Raw genomic sequence first — 16,497 nt, 5'->3', positions numbered from 1 at the left:
GCCCCCGTTGCATCTGCGTTATTGCTCGTTGTCGGGCACAACAGATTTCGTATTGGACACCTTTCGCAATGTATCGACTCCCGCGTCAATCGCAATAAGCGTATCCAATGTAATGGACCAGGAATGATATATGTGACAGAAGCTTGCTGCTCAATTCATGTACGTACCTCAATTTACTTAGTTGCATCGAATGCCCGATAATAAATGCATTTGGCGAGGCGGGGTGACGTTTCTCGTTAAAAGCTATTTCTATATTCTATATTTCACAATGGAATAAATAATTTAAAATATGAAATAAATAATTTAAAATATGAAGTGCAAATGGACATATTCCAGTAATTACTTTCTTAAATTCTCTGAAATTTAATTTGAAACTTAAAAGATAAAATCTTTCGCGAAATGTCGATAAAATGACTAATCGAGCAGCCTCCCAGACAGATCAAAAAAAATGACCATCGCATAAAGATGACGTCGAAATAATTATTACGAGTCTTTTTCGATCAGTCACGATACATTTTAACGTTATTTTGACGTTCTATCGTGATTTGTTATTTTGCTTGGGATTGAAGATCGTTCACTTCTGTTGCAAGCTTTTTATGCATAATAACATAATAAATTTCAATGCGAACGGGTTTTCTCATAAATTTTTTAAAAATAATTCCGGATATCTTGTGTTAGTTTTTTTTTTTTTTTTTAAATTCCATCGAATCATTACAGAAGAATATTTCTTAGCGGAAAAGGTTGAAGTCACTCACCGATTGGCACGTTGACAGCGATGAGAACGACAAGAGCGCGGTAGCAGAGCATTGTGCGCTGCGGTGAGAAAGAGAGAAGCCGAGGGAATCGTCCGTCGTCGATGGTGGTCCAAGCCCCAGGTCTCTCCCTCTATCTACTTAACCCCGTCATCTTCGGCACGGACCTCCGTTTCCGGTGCTCTGACGCATAGCATGCCTGAAACAATCACATTGGTTCGATCAATCATTTACTTGATCGTGTGGCATTATCGAGGGGAGGGAGGGGGGAAGAATCCGAGAAGCTGCTGCTCGCCGGAACGGTCGCCACCACGCCGCTTTATCGTCCGTTTCCAGCGAGCGAACTTTCGGGTTCGCTCGGCGTCGCAGCCTTGCATCCCTCGAGATCGAGCGGCGCGGCGCGGCGTCGCGCTCGCGTTCTCCGGTCGAGCGTATCGTTTCGCTTGGTGACATTCATCGATCGTATCGCGGCCGAGTTTGTTAAGAGCGGAGCAGCGTTAATTTCGCTGTTTGCCCTATAAATAAGAAGCTCTACTTTGACATTTTAGATACCGCATGTTTACGTCTGGCTGCGCGATTATTAATGCAATTGCGATCTATATTTCTTTCAGGCGTAACTGGTGATATTATTTGATCACGGTGTGATAAAAACTTTTTTGTTTAGAAGTTCAAGATTAATTGTGCATATGATGTAGAAGTCATTAAGGAAATATTAAATTAATTTTTTTAACCAATTGAATTTGCGATATGTATGTGTTAATGTATCTCTCTAAATCCTTAGCGTTCTCAGCTCTTTCAATAATTGAGAGGTGAGAAAGGAGAACTTTATAATATTCTTGTAAATTTAGACATGTATATTACATGCGCATTTTAAATACAATGAGAAAATTCAATACTGACAAATAATGATTAAATATTTTTACATAATTTTTATATTAAGTAAATTTTGGATTACATTCGCAGCATTTTCACAAACTGTATTATTGCAGTACTATTTACGGGGCCAGCATTTACAAAGTAATAAACGTCGCGATAAATTTAATTACATCGCTGTTACAATTTTGACGAGCGCGCCGTCAGTTAAAATAAGTTATTTCCGCGGATTTATAAATTATCACAGGCGCCGGCAGAATTTACGGGAACGAAAGCAACGGTGGAATGCAAATAGCGCGTTTGTCACGTTTATGTAAGTACGTGTCACGTATATATTCGGCGATAAATTGCTCCTAAATGCATTTCCGCTTTAGACGATTTCTGTCGCCGTGGGAGAAATTAATCACGCGTGCCCGTCGTCCATTATTTTATGACTTACGCATATTGTGGACGATGTAGCGTGAAGTGGCTGATTTTATAAAACCACGTGCCATACGTAATACGCGCGGTACGACATCGCGATTCACGATTCACTTCCGTTCATTATGCACAGGGCCGTTAAGCGGCGATAAACCGCCAGTAATGTTATTCAGTTCCGTCCGAAAATCCGTTCCTCGATCGCCGTGAAATAATCAGAGCACGGCCCAGACTATTGCGCCGATCAATCCATGATCATAAATTAATAACTTGATGATTAAGATCGCAATCAAATACAGATTGATTGTCATAAGCAACGTCACTTCTAATTTATGGGTATCTATGAAAGTTCAGTTTAATAATTAAAATATTATTTTATTATCTTTGCCAGCGAAATAGCGCTTTGTGCAATAAAATTAATGCTGCGATCGTTTAATGTTGGCAAACCATCGTTCGTTGCGAAAGATAAATTGTGAAAATACAACGAAATGTTTTACAGCCGCGTATTACGATAATTTTGCATTTCGATTTCTGTACAACTGTGATATTTGTTCTTTTTTTTCTTCTTCATTAACAAAATGTTATTAATTACACTTCTCGCTGTACCTCTTCACGCACCGTCTGCTTTCGTTGATCATCGTCGTCCATTTAATGCCGCGCATTAATCGAACTATAACATCCGAGTGCCGCTCCATCGTCGCCCCCGTTTGTTTCCGTTTCATCAGCGCGCGAAGAATAATACGTTAACAATGAACGAGCTCGCAATTCGATTATCGACGCTTGCAAGTTTAAAGCAAACAGGATCCGGAGAAAGGGATGTGTCTCGTTGACGACATGCCAGCAACGAAACGGCCGGGACGACGGGGTAAAAATGCGAAACACGGACCTGGCCGGTGGTACAGTTCGTTATCGGCGACGTGAAGCCAATCCATACCAAATCCTCGGGTACGCAGAAACCCGGCGGCGGCCGCAAGCGCAACGAGTCTCTCCTGCACATAAGCGAACGCGCAAAAAGTGACCAATGGCGGGGGTAACGGTAATTTGCATTTTGCATTCATATATCGTATACGCGCGTTATCTCTCGATGGTCCTGACCTGTAACCCGCCTGACCTCGTTCGCGACTAGCAAAACAGAACGGTGGTACATCGCCGCTCCCGCGGCTCGTCGATGGCGAGGCGTACGAATATCGTTTCGGTTTTGCGGCTTTTGGCCGATGGTTCGTCGATGGTTTACATTCCATCTCGCGAACAAATTCTTACGAAGAAATGAAATCACGAGTTACAGACTGAACAATTAATCCTCTGTAGACCACTCTATTTTCACTGTTTAATCAGTTTCACCTGGGTCACCGGGAGACAATTGTATTTTTCGAAGGATCCTTTTAGGTTTTATTTGATCCGGGGATATTCCGATGTATAATATACTCTTTCAACATTTAGAAACGCGATTATACAATCAGAAACGCTTTTCACCTTTTTTTGTACATATCTGAATATTTCGGGCGGTATCAACGGAGTACATCGCCGCAATAAAAAATTCATAACTTTTATACGTGCAGATGAAGGACATTCTTGTAGCTTCAAATAGCTCAAGATTAATATTTAAAGCTCCACGTGGAGAGCTGAGCATTGTCTTTCACGTAGTACGGTATAAATATAACTCTTCGCCGATTTTATCCTCTTGTAATTGCGAATATAAGACATGTTTTAAAAGGGGCTGAAGTAGAGGGATCGTCGTGCCGATAAAGGGCGCATACGCAGGGATGTTACGTGCATAGATTACAGGATAAGTAAAGGGCGGTCTGTGATAAAGGCTGGCGTGCGAGATAATGCGGTCGAGATAATTATTTTTCAGCTACGACTGTTGGTAAATCTTATTTCCTTTTCGTGATTAATTGGCGGGCCCGGACGGGAGTGTGATAATGGATGCAAGATAGATACCGGTTTGAGTCCCGGGGAAGGAGAGATGAAAAACAGTTCCCTGAATAAATGTCGGACGTGCCATCTTGATGCGCGCGTGAATGACGAGCAAGCTGATGTATGCAGATCGCGTTTCCGAGAAATTCTAATTATCTAAATTTTACTACATGTTGCATAATTTCCTTATCCACATTTCCTGGGAAAGAATCCTTAATTGCATGATATCTTTACTTCAGAGGCCGGTTGAATCTTGGAAGAAACTTATCCTTCTCTTTTTTTAATCCCGGAGTTTTCAGGAAAAATCTTTTCATCCCCCTTCAATGAATCCTTCCTTCAATCTTGAATGTAGCAGCGGGTTTTTTTTAAAAATATAATATGTTATGCGTTTCTCGATTTTCAAATTAAAAATATTCGGTTTCAATTATTTTTTTTTATCGTAGGTTATTGTTAAATAAATCACACAAAAATGATTGAATTTCACAATATTGATCTGCAATTTCTTCCAAAATAAAACAGCCTTGCAGCTTCCAAATGCAAACCTGCCGAAATTTTTATGTTTTCCCGAAGAATAATCCACGTTGGATGCTTATTTTCATCCGTTGCGTGTCGCTACGCATACGTTACTCGGAAACGTTAGTTCCTCTTAGCAAACAGAATGGCAGGACATTAATCGAACTTCCAGCAGTAGTACAACCAGGAGTTTCGCTAAGACGGCGCGAAACCGAGTTAATATATGAATGAGGAAACGATTAAATACGAAACTAGCTATTTCTCTCTCGGACTTGGGTATCCCCGGGAGCTCTGACGCACTTCGCAAAGTTCAACTCGATTCGCAACAGAAGCGTCGAGCAAGGCCCACCTACGGTGGATACGGAATATGTAAGACACGCGCGCGCACACACGCGGCGGTTCTCGGTGTAGCGCGGCGTGTAGAGGTCGGCGTATTCGTGAATATTCAGCGACTCCATCCGACCTTTCCCGGAGCGAGGTTTATGGCCCTCGGTCTCGGTTTTACGAGTTCGTCAGGAAGAAACGACTTCGCACCGAACCGACGAGACGTCCTCTCCTCGTATCGTCATCATCGTGTTTTCTCTCAACTGTGAAAAGTGACCGATGAAAGATCCGAGCGATAAGAGCTCGAAATTTCGTCTCGACAAACAACACAGTTGAGGAGCTGGGTCATCGGGTGACGCAAGGGACTTTGGAGAGGTCAGATCGAGATACGAGCTGACGTAAATGACTCCTGCGGTAAGCCGCAGTAATTGGAACAATGACTATCATTAGTTTTGCGAGATTTTATCGTACCAACCTCCCTCTCTCCCCAATCGATAATCCGATCTGATATTTCACGTGTCGGCAAAGTATAATTCAGGGGCAATAGAGTTTGAGAAAACGCTTCTCGTTTGAGTCAACAGAAGAAACATTTTATAGCCCCATCGCGGAGCCGTAAAATGTATCGATCTGTACACCTCGCGTTCACATCAGTTTGTGCATTAAATTAAACGACGTTATTCAACGCGAGCCATTTTTATCATTTGTCATTTAGAACGTTTTTAATTTTAATTTCCAATGTAAAAAATTACATACATTAAAAAGATATTATATGCATACATTTTCCATATTATATAAGTCTTATTTCGATACTGAACTATTATTTCTGTTTCCGAACAATCGGCAAGATTGACAAAAACATTCATATTAAACAGAAAGTTGAGTAAAACCCAAAATGATAGCGCGCCCCGGCCGCGTCTCCCGTCGGTGTTATTTCGTAGTTATAAGTTAGACAGCGCGTCCCTGGGGTTATCAAATATTCGCTGAAGATACTCACAACTACCGAACTTGTATCGCGCTGTCCACCATCAAATATATTTCCCCGCATCCCATTTGTGTTATTTCTCACGTCTCGGTGATCTGCGGCCATCGTGAAAAAATTCAACGTATCCAAAACTTCGTCCCGACAAGATGTATAATAATATCGTACAATACCCGCCTTGACTTCGGCGATATCAACGTAAGGGCGATACCTCGAGCTCGCCTTCCCCACTTACAGAAAGCTGCATCGAGTCAAGTCTTTCGCTCGAAATCAATACCTATTTTAAGGCCTAAATAAAGCGATATAAATTTAACTAACAGATTTCAATTTTAAATGACCTTAAGCTGCATACCTATTTCTTCTAAAACCAGTCCCGATATCTCTGACAATCTGTCTGTAGAGTTTAGCTAAAATAAACCTGATGTGCGACACCTTTCTAGAAGCTGGATGTAACCTCCGTCTCGAAAGGGTTAATCGCGGAATTAATGAACACCGGCAACTTGCTCGTTACCCCGTCTCGCCTTATCGTCGTGGATCATTATCGTTTGGTATAATACGTCCCGTGGCGTGGCGACGAACAGAGCCGATAATTGCTGAAAAATGACGAGGGACCTCGTCATTTTGTGCTCTTAGCGGCTGTCATCTATCCTTATTAGGATCAAAAAATATTAGTCCACGCGATCCACCTCCTTCCGTCCTCGGTGTAAGTCGGCACGGGCGGGATTTCGTCTCCGATGCGGGATTATTAGTCGATCGACCCGGTTAGCCCGGGTCCTACTGGAAAAGGTTTTTAAGCGAAGTTCATTTGCGAAGTCTGCGGTAGACAAAATGGATTATAAGGCTTCTCTCCCCCCCCCCCCCCTATCCGATCGAAAGACACGCGGGAGGGTGAAAATGCTTGCCGTTCCACGGCGTAAAGAAGAAGTCGAACTCAAGAAGCATCGAGAGGGCGGAGACGTAGGGAGAGATCCGAAGGGATCCCCCCGAGCAGGGAGAGACCTGTCGATATCGTGACGTGACGAGTGACAGACTTTTTTTCCTCGGCTACTCCATTAACATCTCATTATGAACACTTCGGCGGCCTCGTACCGCTCGGGCAAAATATCTTAAGTCGAGTTTGAACTTCCATTAAAATATCTGCCGAGCTCGGCGAGCCTTCGTCGATCGTACCGTAGCGACCGGAAGCGTTTAACAGCGACGTACCACCGCTCCGAAAGTGTCGGTAGTATCCGGAAAGTGTTGAAGGAGACAGTTTTTTGCCCTCGTGCCCTTGCTCGCTTCCCTTTGTCAGGGAATCGGTGGTGACACGCCGGGGCGGTACAAAGAGGAAAATCGGATAAACCGCGCGAACGTGACTTTTTTCCCCGGGCTTATCTCCTCGAAGATGCGCAGGTAGGAACGAGGTGACGGGAAGTGGAAAATTCAAAATGTGTTATCTCCTGTTGTGAAACGAATATGCGGGACATTTGAAGAATAGGATATTTTAACGAAATAGTTGAAATATTTAACAAATGGCGTCACATTATTTCTTAAACTGGCGTGTTTGTAAGCTTATCCGATGAATCTGTCCATTATTGCAAAGGCAACGCATTTACACGTTAAATATTTCGTATTGTTACTTTACATTATTAAAATTTTGATATGTAATATTCATATTTTAATATGCGAACTATTGATTATATATAATTTGTTCTATTATACTGTATCGCACACCTGTACCAACACAAACCGGGATTGATATCGCGACACGATATATCACACCTGCTTATCGAATACTAATCATACATCCGACACGTGCACACGTGAGTGCGCATTGAAATTCCTTTTCGCGCTATTATCATAACTACCGCAGTAAGTCGAAATGTCGTAGCCTTTAGCCTAAACTGTGGGCGCTATTAAATTAGGAAACGCCACAAAGCATGTTCCTTGAATGCTAATGGAGTTGGTTAAACTCAGTCTCCCGAATGCTACTTAATCGCTTTCTACAATTTCCATGCGTATTTACAGTAAGCGAGATGCACGATTGTATGACATCGAATACAGAATAGTTTAAGGAATCTTCACTGAATGGCCGTTATATTTAACCGTTTATAAAAGAAAGACTTACAATTTCGTCCTTCTCATTCTATGTTTTTTGAATCAAAAGCAAATTTAGTAAACATATTTCTGTGTGGTATTCTATTTTCCATTTATATAAGTTCAAACGTATGTTAGTCAAAATTTATTTTAGATTAAATTACAACAAATTAGAAAGAAAATTAGACGTTTATGTTTAAAATATAATCTATATTACGTGTATACGTTTTAAAATATGAAAGCTATGTTTTACATGTCATCTATATAAATGATTTATTAATCTTAAAAGATTCAGATTTTATCAGAAAATAATAAAAATTTTAGTCCGTTTTTTTATTTTTAATGTTATATATTTTATTTTATCAATATCAAAGTTAGATATTAATCTTATAACTTAATTACTTCTTTTTGTATTTTGTATTATTCAATTTATAATTTATATCGCTTGTATACTGTCTATATAAAAAAAAATCGTGTAAATATAACATAATTTTAAAATATATGGCACAATTTTAAAAAATATACATATATAGAAAATATAAAAGCAGAAAATGAGCAGAAAAGGGCAAAATCTTAAATTTTTATCTCTACAAAGGTTAAATATAAAGAACATTCGGCGACGATTTCTGAAATTATTCCCTATAATAACTATATGTTTATTTTTAATGCATCTTCAAGTTAAAGTTTTACTTTCTAAATTCCCCAATTTTGATCGAGAAATGTAATTTATTAACAGAGATATATTTTTTGTCTAGTACTAATTCGCTACAATCGTGAAGATTATGATCAGCCTGGAACGTCTACAGGATGTCGTATAAGTGCGAACGTAATTCGTCCTTTGTGCAAAAGCACCCTAATATATCACACTTCGCGACGCAGCTCCGCGCGAGAGGGAGGAAGTACAGAAACGTACACTCTCCGCGGAAAAGTCCGCAAATGAATTCAGCGGAATTTCGCCGTCGGAAATTTTATGACCGAAATTAGCATATTTATTTTGCGCAGAACCGGTTGGAGAATCGCGAGGCATTGCGAATTCCACAGGCAAGGGTCTCTTGTAATATTTTTTAATTGCCTTTACAAGGATTGCGTTTCGTGTTTTGTTTCGTCCTTTGTTAACCATTCTGAGGATGGCAGAGTGTTTCTTGCAACGAAGAAATGAAATCACAATTGTAGATCACGTACGATTGTGCTAAGATTTTATGAAAATGTAAACAGACACATTTTGCCTTGTCCCTTTTCACTTCTCAAAAAAATTTTCAAATATATGATAACAGTATTAATTGATCATTGTTTTTTTTTCTATTTTCGTGCAGTATTTATCTCAAAATTTAATAACAAATGAAACAAGGTTGGTTTGGAATTTAAATGTAAAGGAAGCAATGACATTTGTTTGCCAATAATTCAAACAAGAGCGAATAGAAGCACCTGGCGCGCGTTTTGGACGCGTATCAGTGTTGCCTTACGAGCGAACGAGTCATTGGGCTCAAGTCGCTCGTTTTGCGGGCGGCGAGGACACCGTTTTCCGGAGAAGGAGAACGGTATCTCGAGTGCTGGACTATCAATAATAAAACTGAGTTTACTGCCACGAGGAAATGGCAGCGCCGCTCTCCCCCCCCTCCCCTCACTACGCCGTCGAATATTGAGAAAGTAGCGAGAAACACCTGCGCAAATTGAATGCGTTAGACCCCTCAGGCCAGGTAATATAACTCGGTTCTTACACCGTATAACTTTGCAGCGCAGCGCTGCAGCCAAATGCACCGTAATACGTCCCCGCATCCGCGTCGCTTCTTTCTGTCTCTTATTTTTCTCTCGCATTCTATGTTTGCGTGCTCGGTAAAACCGCGGGATTATTACCGCATCTTTATCCGCGACCCTTGTAAGTATAATTTACGTTCCTTTAGATTTCCCAATTCTCGCCACTCTATCCACGAAATAATTCAAATATTCGATATTACTGAACATTTTGCGACTCTAAATATAAATTTAAACGCGCTCGGGATTTTGCAAAAATGATTTAAGGAATCGGTTATTGTAGCTCCAGTTAATTCAAAAGGAGGAATTTCGATTTTTTTTTTTCGTCGAGAATGAATCCCGTTGTTTTCCGCTTGTCGACGGCCAATTCCCGTGGATGGCTTCTCGCGCCAATGGCTGATGAGAGATCCCCGGGATCCGTTCATCGCCGGTCGAAGAAGAAGGAGAAGCGCACCCGCGTGCGCGCGACTCCACTCGATCTTCGTGCCTGACGTGCAAATGCCGGGGTTAATGCGACGCGCTCCATTAAAGTCGAGTCCCTACACCCCGGAACATTGCTAATTACACGTGGCGCGCATAGTCCACGCCCGGCAGTTAGCCTCCCTCTCATCGCCGCCGACGTTCCTCCCTTTCCCTTCCCCCTCTCGTCGCTCTTCCCTCCTCGGGAGCTCCGAGTGAGTCCCGTCCTTATTACGAAACCGTACACACGATACAACGCGTTTCCCTCCTTGCGCAAGTTAGATTCTAATATTAATAAATTTGTGCGCCGCTCGCAAATGCGTGCAGCCACTTTCGCCATACGACGACGACGACGACGACGACGGCAGCGGCGGTGGCGACAAAGGCGCCGCCGCCGTAGCTTCATTAAGCGATGCCGCCTCTGGTGGTCTTAATCCTCTCGTGATGATCTCTCTTCTATCACGGGTTAATATCTGCGAAGATAGCAGGGATAAAATGCAATTAAAGTTTAGTGAAGTTAAATGTTAAAACACATAATAAATGTTACACGCGCGATACGGAAAAAGTTAATATGTTTATGACAACGATACGGCGACTGCTTTTAAGAACTTGCTTCAGTAGCATCCCTCGACCGCATACCTTTCTATCCCAACCTTGTGCCCGTCCGTTCCTTTATCAGTGACGTAACCACAAGCATCTTACGAGCGGTTTTCCTAGGGTTGAACCGGGCAAACCAAAGAGCCGTCCCGGCCGGTATCAAGAGAGCCTTGATACTGAGGCTCCGGGAACCTCTGCCCGAGGTGGATAATTGCAAATTCCATTTAGAGGACACGAAATGGCCGCACATCGGCGGTGAGGGCGCATTAGCGATCGGGCTGATTGCACTTTTACTGCATATAAGTGGATCTTTGTCGAGTAACCCCGCGAACGGTATCCCCCTCGGAGGAGTCACAATCAAATTGGCCGCCGCTGGATACGAGCACTCTTTTATCGTGCTTTTACAACGATTCCTACAATTTTCCGAGTGCGAGAGATACGCCGTTAGAATTGGATTATAACGCGCGACGTGAAAGAACGTTACGCTTTAGAATGTCGTAAATTGTCTCGCGGCCATTAAGCGGCTCTTTCACATTCAATTTAGCGGTACTTAAACAAAAAAGAAACGAGATAGCCGTTCACTCTTACTTTTCTATTCTGTCCTTTTTCAACAATATCTTCCTGCAAAGTTCTACCCGATGAAAAATTAACGATTTAACTTCGAACTTTCGCAATGCCTAACAGAATTATTAAATTGAACGTGTCGCATTTTGAAACTTAAACACGGAGGATTTCTCTCTCGTCTCGCGATGAGCGCGCGCAGCGCCGTGTGCAAAGTTTTTTCCCCTCCCTTTCGACGAGCGCGGCGCAAGTTCGCGCGCCGTAACGAAAACATAATGAGTCGCGGACACGGTCATTATTTTTGCATATTCGAACCCATCGCGGCGGGGAACTTGGCAGACGCGCTGAAAGCAAGACGAATCGATTCTCCAACACGGCTAACGATCGAACGGCCGCGAACGAAAGTCGCCGTCTCCGCGTTTGCGATCTTTAGACTGTTCGCTCGTCGCGGTGCGGCGCGCGCAAACTTAGTTTACCTCGAATGGTTATTTATCCCTACCACCGCCGTCTTCTCGTTCTGCTGGGTATAAGGTGGAACGAAAGGAGCAGCTATACAGGGAGAACGAGCTTGAGGGCTTGCGGGAGCGAAATGCGAGCGAGACGACGGGGGAGAGAGAAAGAGCTTTGTTCCCGTGACGTCATGATGGAACGTGTCCCGTAACTTCTGCTCAGGAAATTGGAGAAGTATTGTGATGCAGGACGTAGCCTGTCGGGGCCGGGAAAACCGAGAGGAACCTTCAAACTCCTATCCCGACGGAAAATCGTACCGAGGTATCCCGCAGGATGGACGAACATACGTCGCGGTAGGTGCTTTGTAGTCGTGAATACATGGCTTCTCGCGTGCATTTTTTTCTTTAATAGGAGTATAATAACAAGCGAAGCGTATAATCTTAATATAAGCTAACCATAAGCAAACTTTCACAGCTCTGAACCATCTGTTTTAACTTATATCCCATTTTTCACTTAAAATACAATTTCTCGGTTTAAAAAAAAAAATCAAATTGCGTGATAAAAGCGCAAAATTTATTATTGATTTGATTGGTTTTGTAAAGACCACATCGTCTTGTTATCGTGTTATTACAACATTTTTATTTATTTGATTTTACTACAAAATATTAAGCCAAAAATCTATCGATACATTATTTTATATTTTAATTTTATTCGCGATGTGTATGTGCGTGTGTGTGTTTAGTCTCTTTAATGATAAGAAACACTTATATATTTCACTTTCAGTTTTTAAATATAATTAAACTGTATAGATTTTTAATTTGCTGATGCATTTTTAGATTTTCGAGTGAAAAATAGACATTGCATCACTGGCCACTACAAATTTATAAAAATAACAATTAATAATGATTAATATAAAATAGAAAATATACTCGCAGAAATAAAATCAATTTCTATTTTCATATACACGACTATAGTACGTTTTATATCGACAAAGTAATGTAATATATGAGAATAATACGTTTCGGTTTTGTCCGTGTATTCACAATTGTGTTAAGTAAATCCATTTTAATGAAACAACGTTTACAATTTATCAGAAAGTTGATCCAATTAGAAAGCAGCTAGCGCTGGTTGTATTTTGTATCCGGATATCGAGCGGCGCGCACGTGCCATCGTATTCCAACGGCGCGCCGCATTTGCACCGATTGGCAATCCATTGAAAGTCAAACTAACCCGTCCACGACATTTGGATTCTAAGGAGGAGGCGTTGCACTTGGTAATCCGAAACTTCTGACTCTCTCCCACGATCTTCTCTATCTCGTTCTCTCCTCCCCTCCCCCTGCCCCACCCTCTCTTTCTCTCTTTATACCTCTTTTCCTTGGACGACAGGGTTCATCTAAGTTAAGTCCCGTTGATTTGCATTCTTCAGCCAAGGGCATTCGAAGTTCGATAAGGCAATAAGTGTGAAAAAGTGATTCCGTGCTCGCCGCTTAAAGATTGCGAGAACTTATCCGATAGGAAATACACGTCGCGTAGCATGAACGAAATAAATCACGTCTCATCCTGTCGCGCCGCAGGAAGTAAATAAATTTGTGGTCGAAATATAATGCAATTTACACAAACGCGACCACATAATTCATTATACATAATTAATTGTACTAATTTCACACAATTATTTCACACAGCTATAAATATGTTAAGTTTGAGGCAAAATTTTATATAATCTTTTCAAATTAAAAAATCGTTTTTATTAAGTATTTAACAGGCGTAAATAAAACTAATAAAATTAATAAAAAATTAATATATCTATTATAATTTATTGTAATCAATCAAATAAGACGAGCAAATTTCTTTTATATTTATCAACTAGATAATTTATTATAATTAAAATATTAAATAGTTTTTTTCCAACGAAACAATAGCATATGCTGATGGAAGCAGGTCTGTATATTTTCACCGGGGTGCTGCGCGCGGAAGTCAGAATTGCAGAATTACAGGACGATATTAAGGTATAGTGGTGTAATTAAGTGAGCGTGTATCCGAGGCTCTCAACGTTTAAGTACACCCTTTCGCTCGCTTATACGCACACATCATCTCTCCCTCTTCAAAATGAGAGCTGTGCAAGCTTTAGTTTGAGTAAAAAATTTAAAGAGTTTATCTTTAAGGAAAGATATAGCAGAAACATTCGGACAAAGGCGAATTTAAGAGAGCGAATCTTTATTTTGCTTTTAATATCACATATTAATTAAAAACACACTTGTGTGTTGTATTAAGAACATAATCTCGAAAAGAAATAATTATCTGTCGAAATAAAGTTGGAACACGGACAATGCAAACATAATTGCAGCAAACGTAATTACAACTTATCTTTTGCAACACCGTTTTGACAATATACATATACAAATGCTATTACATGCTTATATTGTAACAGTTACAATAAACTAAATTGCGTGTCTCTTCGTCAGAAACTTACTTCATTGTTCGGGGGAAAGAACGGGAATGTCGGGATCTTATCTTTTACTGTGCCATAAATGGGGCGCGATCTTTCATCTTCAAAGAGGCAAGACCAACTGTCCTCTGCGCGACAGTTCACACCGAGACCGTCCAGTTCGTCCATCCGCGAGACGAAACGAGGTGTCGCGCGGGCACTCGATTTCCGCCCCGCGGAAACCGTTTAGCACGCCGGCCCACCCTACTAGTAAATCGGAAAACTGTCACGTTCGAAAATTGACATTTTTCTAGGTAGTGAAGTAGTGTCGAGCAATAGAGAGTTTTGCACCGGGGGTGTTATTGTAGATGATGGGGAAGATGGAATTTCGACACTGTCTCAAATACGCTCGCCCTTTATCATCCTTTGCGTTCAACGGTATTTTCAATCGCATTGATGAATGTACGCGAGTATATGTACATCGCGTAACAACAATTGCCCGTGAGGGAGAAATGCTTAGACAACCATGGGAAAGCACGTTTGCGAGATTCATCGAAGACTTTGCATGAGTTCCGTCCCGCAGGACAAGCTGGTTGACGATGTCGACGGATACGTGTCAGCAGCATGTTAACCGTGCATTACAAATTCCCGCGTTCATGCTGCTGCGTAACAATTGCGTGCACTCAACCCCGAAGGGGTTTCCCACGTAAAATCGGAGAGAAAGATCGGTTCATTATTCTGAATAATTTCGTCAGAACAAGAATACACGTAAACGCCTAATACTAAAGAATAAATAAATTTTTACATTAAATAGATTATAACAGGGACAAATCTGTACTCTTTTAAGATTAAATTTATTACAAAAGGAAATATAGGGATGAGTATTTTTTATTAAGAAAATTTCTACTTCTCTCGCGAATATTAAGTGCATAACTGTACATCACGCTGAAAAATAACAAATGATAATAAATTGGCCGATACTGCGAAATGAAAAACATCGGCTTGCTTTCAGGTCGTAGCAATAAAACGTTTCGGGTAATCCTTGTACGAGTAAAATATATAGAAAAATATTGGAACGTAAATAGAATACGAAAACACTCCGCAATTCCATCATATTGTATGAATCATGAATCGTGAAAATCATTACCGGAACATTATTTTTTCTACTTATCGACTGGGGCAAAAAATTATTTTCTTGTTGAATGCTAATCTTTATTTATTGTTGCTGTACTTTGATTTGGCGGATTTGGCTAAATTCGAGATTCGCCGTCCGCAGAAAACTTTTCACGTTGCTTACTTTCAATTTTACAATACAGCTTTTTACCGCAGGCCACTACCCGCTTAAGGAAACTTCCGTCTTTATCCTTACTCCTCCTCCTCCTCCTCCTCCCTTTCCTCCCTTTCCCTTGTCTTTTCCTCTTTCTCTCATACATTGTAGCTAGGACACCATCTCTGCATCTGACATCCTCCCTGCCGAGAGTTTTTGCGATACGAGGCGAGGCGAAGGAATAAGAGATTTCTGGGGGATAAAATCTGTGGGAGGACCGAAAGTTTCGGGGGTCACTTCTCTAGCGTGTCAACCCACATGGATTTCGATTTATTTATGCCGAACAAATCTTGGCTACTTTTTTCAAATCTGTAACCGTACAATGTGCCCATAAAGGCGAAAAGATCGCTAATTTTTAAGAGATTAATACGTATGTGTCTTTGTTAAATATTTACGATAGATAATATTTGTACATATGTATGTACATTGCTCATCATTTCAATCTTGAATTTTTTTCTGAAATTTTCAATTAAGATTGAGTAGCTGTGTGAAGTTGGCCCCTCCACAATTTGTTTCTAGGTAATTTAGAATATTTTATTTACACAAAGAATTCTTAATACATTTTGCTCATATTTTAAGATGTAAAAAAATTAAATCTCCTAATCGGGATAACAATATAAATATAATAAAAGAAGATCACGTAGGTCTTAATTATTATTTCTGGAGCTATCCGGTATGTAACCCCATACACAAAGCGTGTCGTGCTAACTACTTGTTGCGGTCAGAATTGTTGCAACGGTGTTAACTAATCCCCGCTGATATTTTTCACAGCACGACGGCAAAGTCGTGGTCGAGAAACTTTTACGAGTGGAATGAGTTCGCGACAATTGCGGGACTTGAATGGAGGGAGCGGGAGACAAGGGGAGACTTTACAAAAGTTTCGAGTTGGTTCTTCGTCGCCGATATACTTCTTCAAGTTGATGGAATTCGATTTCAGCGGGATGGCTGGCTCTCTTACTGCGTGCCGTTTCCGAGATCTCGTTACCATCGACAGTTAGGCGACAAAAATCCAACTCTGTATGAGATTTCGATGATTTCGACCAGAACTTGGACTGCCCCGAGAATCTGCCAGCAT

At 41.0% G+C, this 16,497-nt stretch overlaps 1 protein-coding gene and 1 long non-coding RNA gene across 2 annotated transcripts in view; one reads left to right on the top strand and one right to left on the bottom strand.

The window, feature by feature from the left end:
* Window positions 1-16,497, bottom strand: part of LOC105837623 (lachesin) — a 137,852-nt gene that overhangs the window by 69,351 nt on the left and 52,004 nt on the right. The window contains exon 2 of the mRNA XM_012682548.3: window positions 756-951. Coding sequence (XP_012538002.1) covers window positions 756-807 — 52 coding nt within the window. The 5' untranslated portion in view covers window positions 808-951. The remainder of the gene's footprint in view (window positions 1-755; window positions 952-16,497) is intronic.
* Window positions 1-16,497, top strand: part of LOC114253963 — a 136,681-nt gene that overhangs the window by 109,082 nt on the left and 11,102 nt on the right. The gene's annotated exons all lie outside the window — the stretch shown is intronic.

Source organism: Monomorium pharaonis, chromosome 4 (assembly GCF_013373865.1).
Source record: "Monomorium pharaonis isolate MP-MQ-018 chromosome 4, ASM1337386v2, whole genome shotgun sequence".
NCBI classification, from domain to species: Eukaryota; Metazoa; Arthropoda; class Insecta; order Hymenoptera; family Formicidae; genus Monomorium; species Monomorium pharaonis.
The sequence above is the reverse complement of the archived record's forward strand: the minus strand, read 5'-3'. Positions and strand labels throughout refer to the sequence as shown.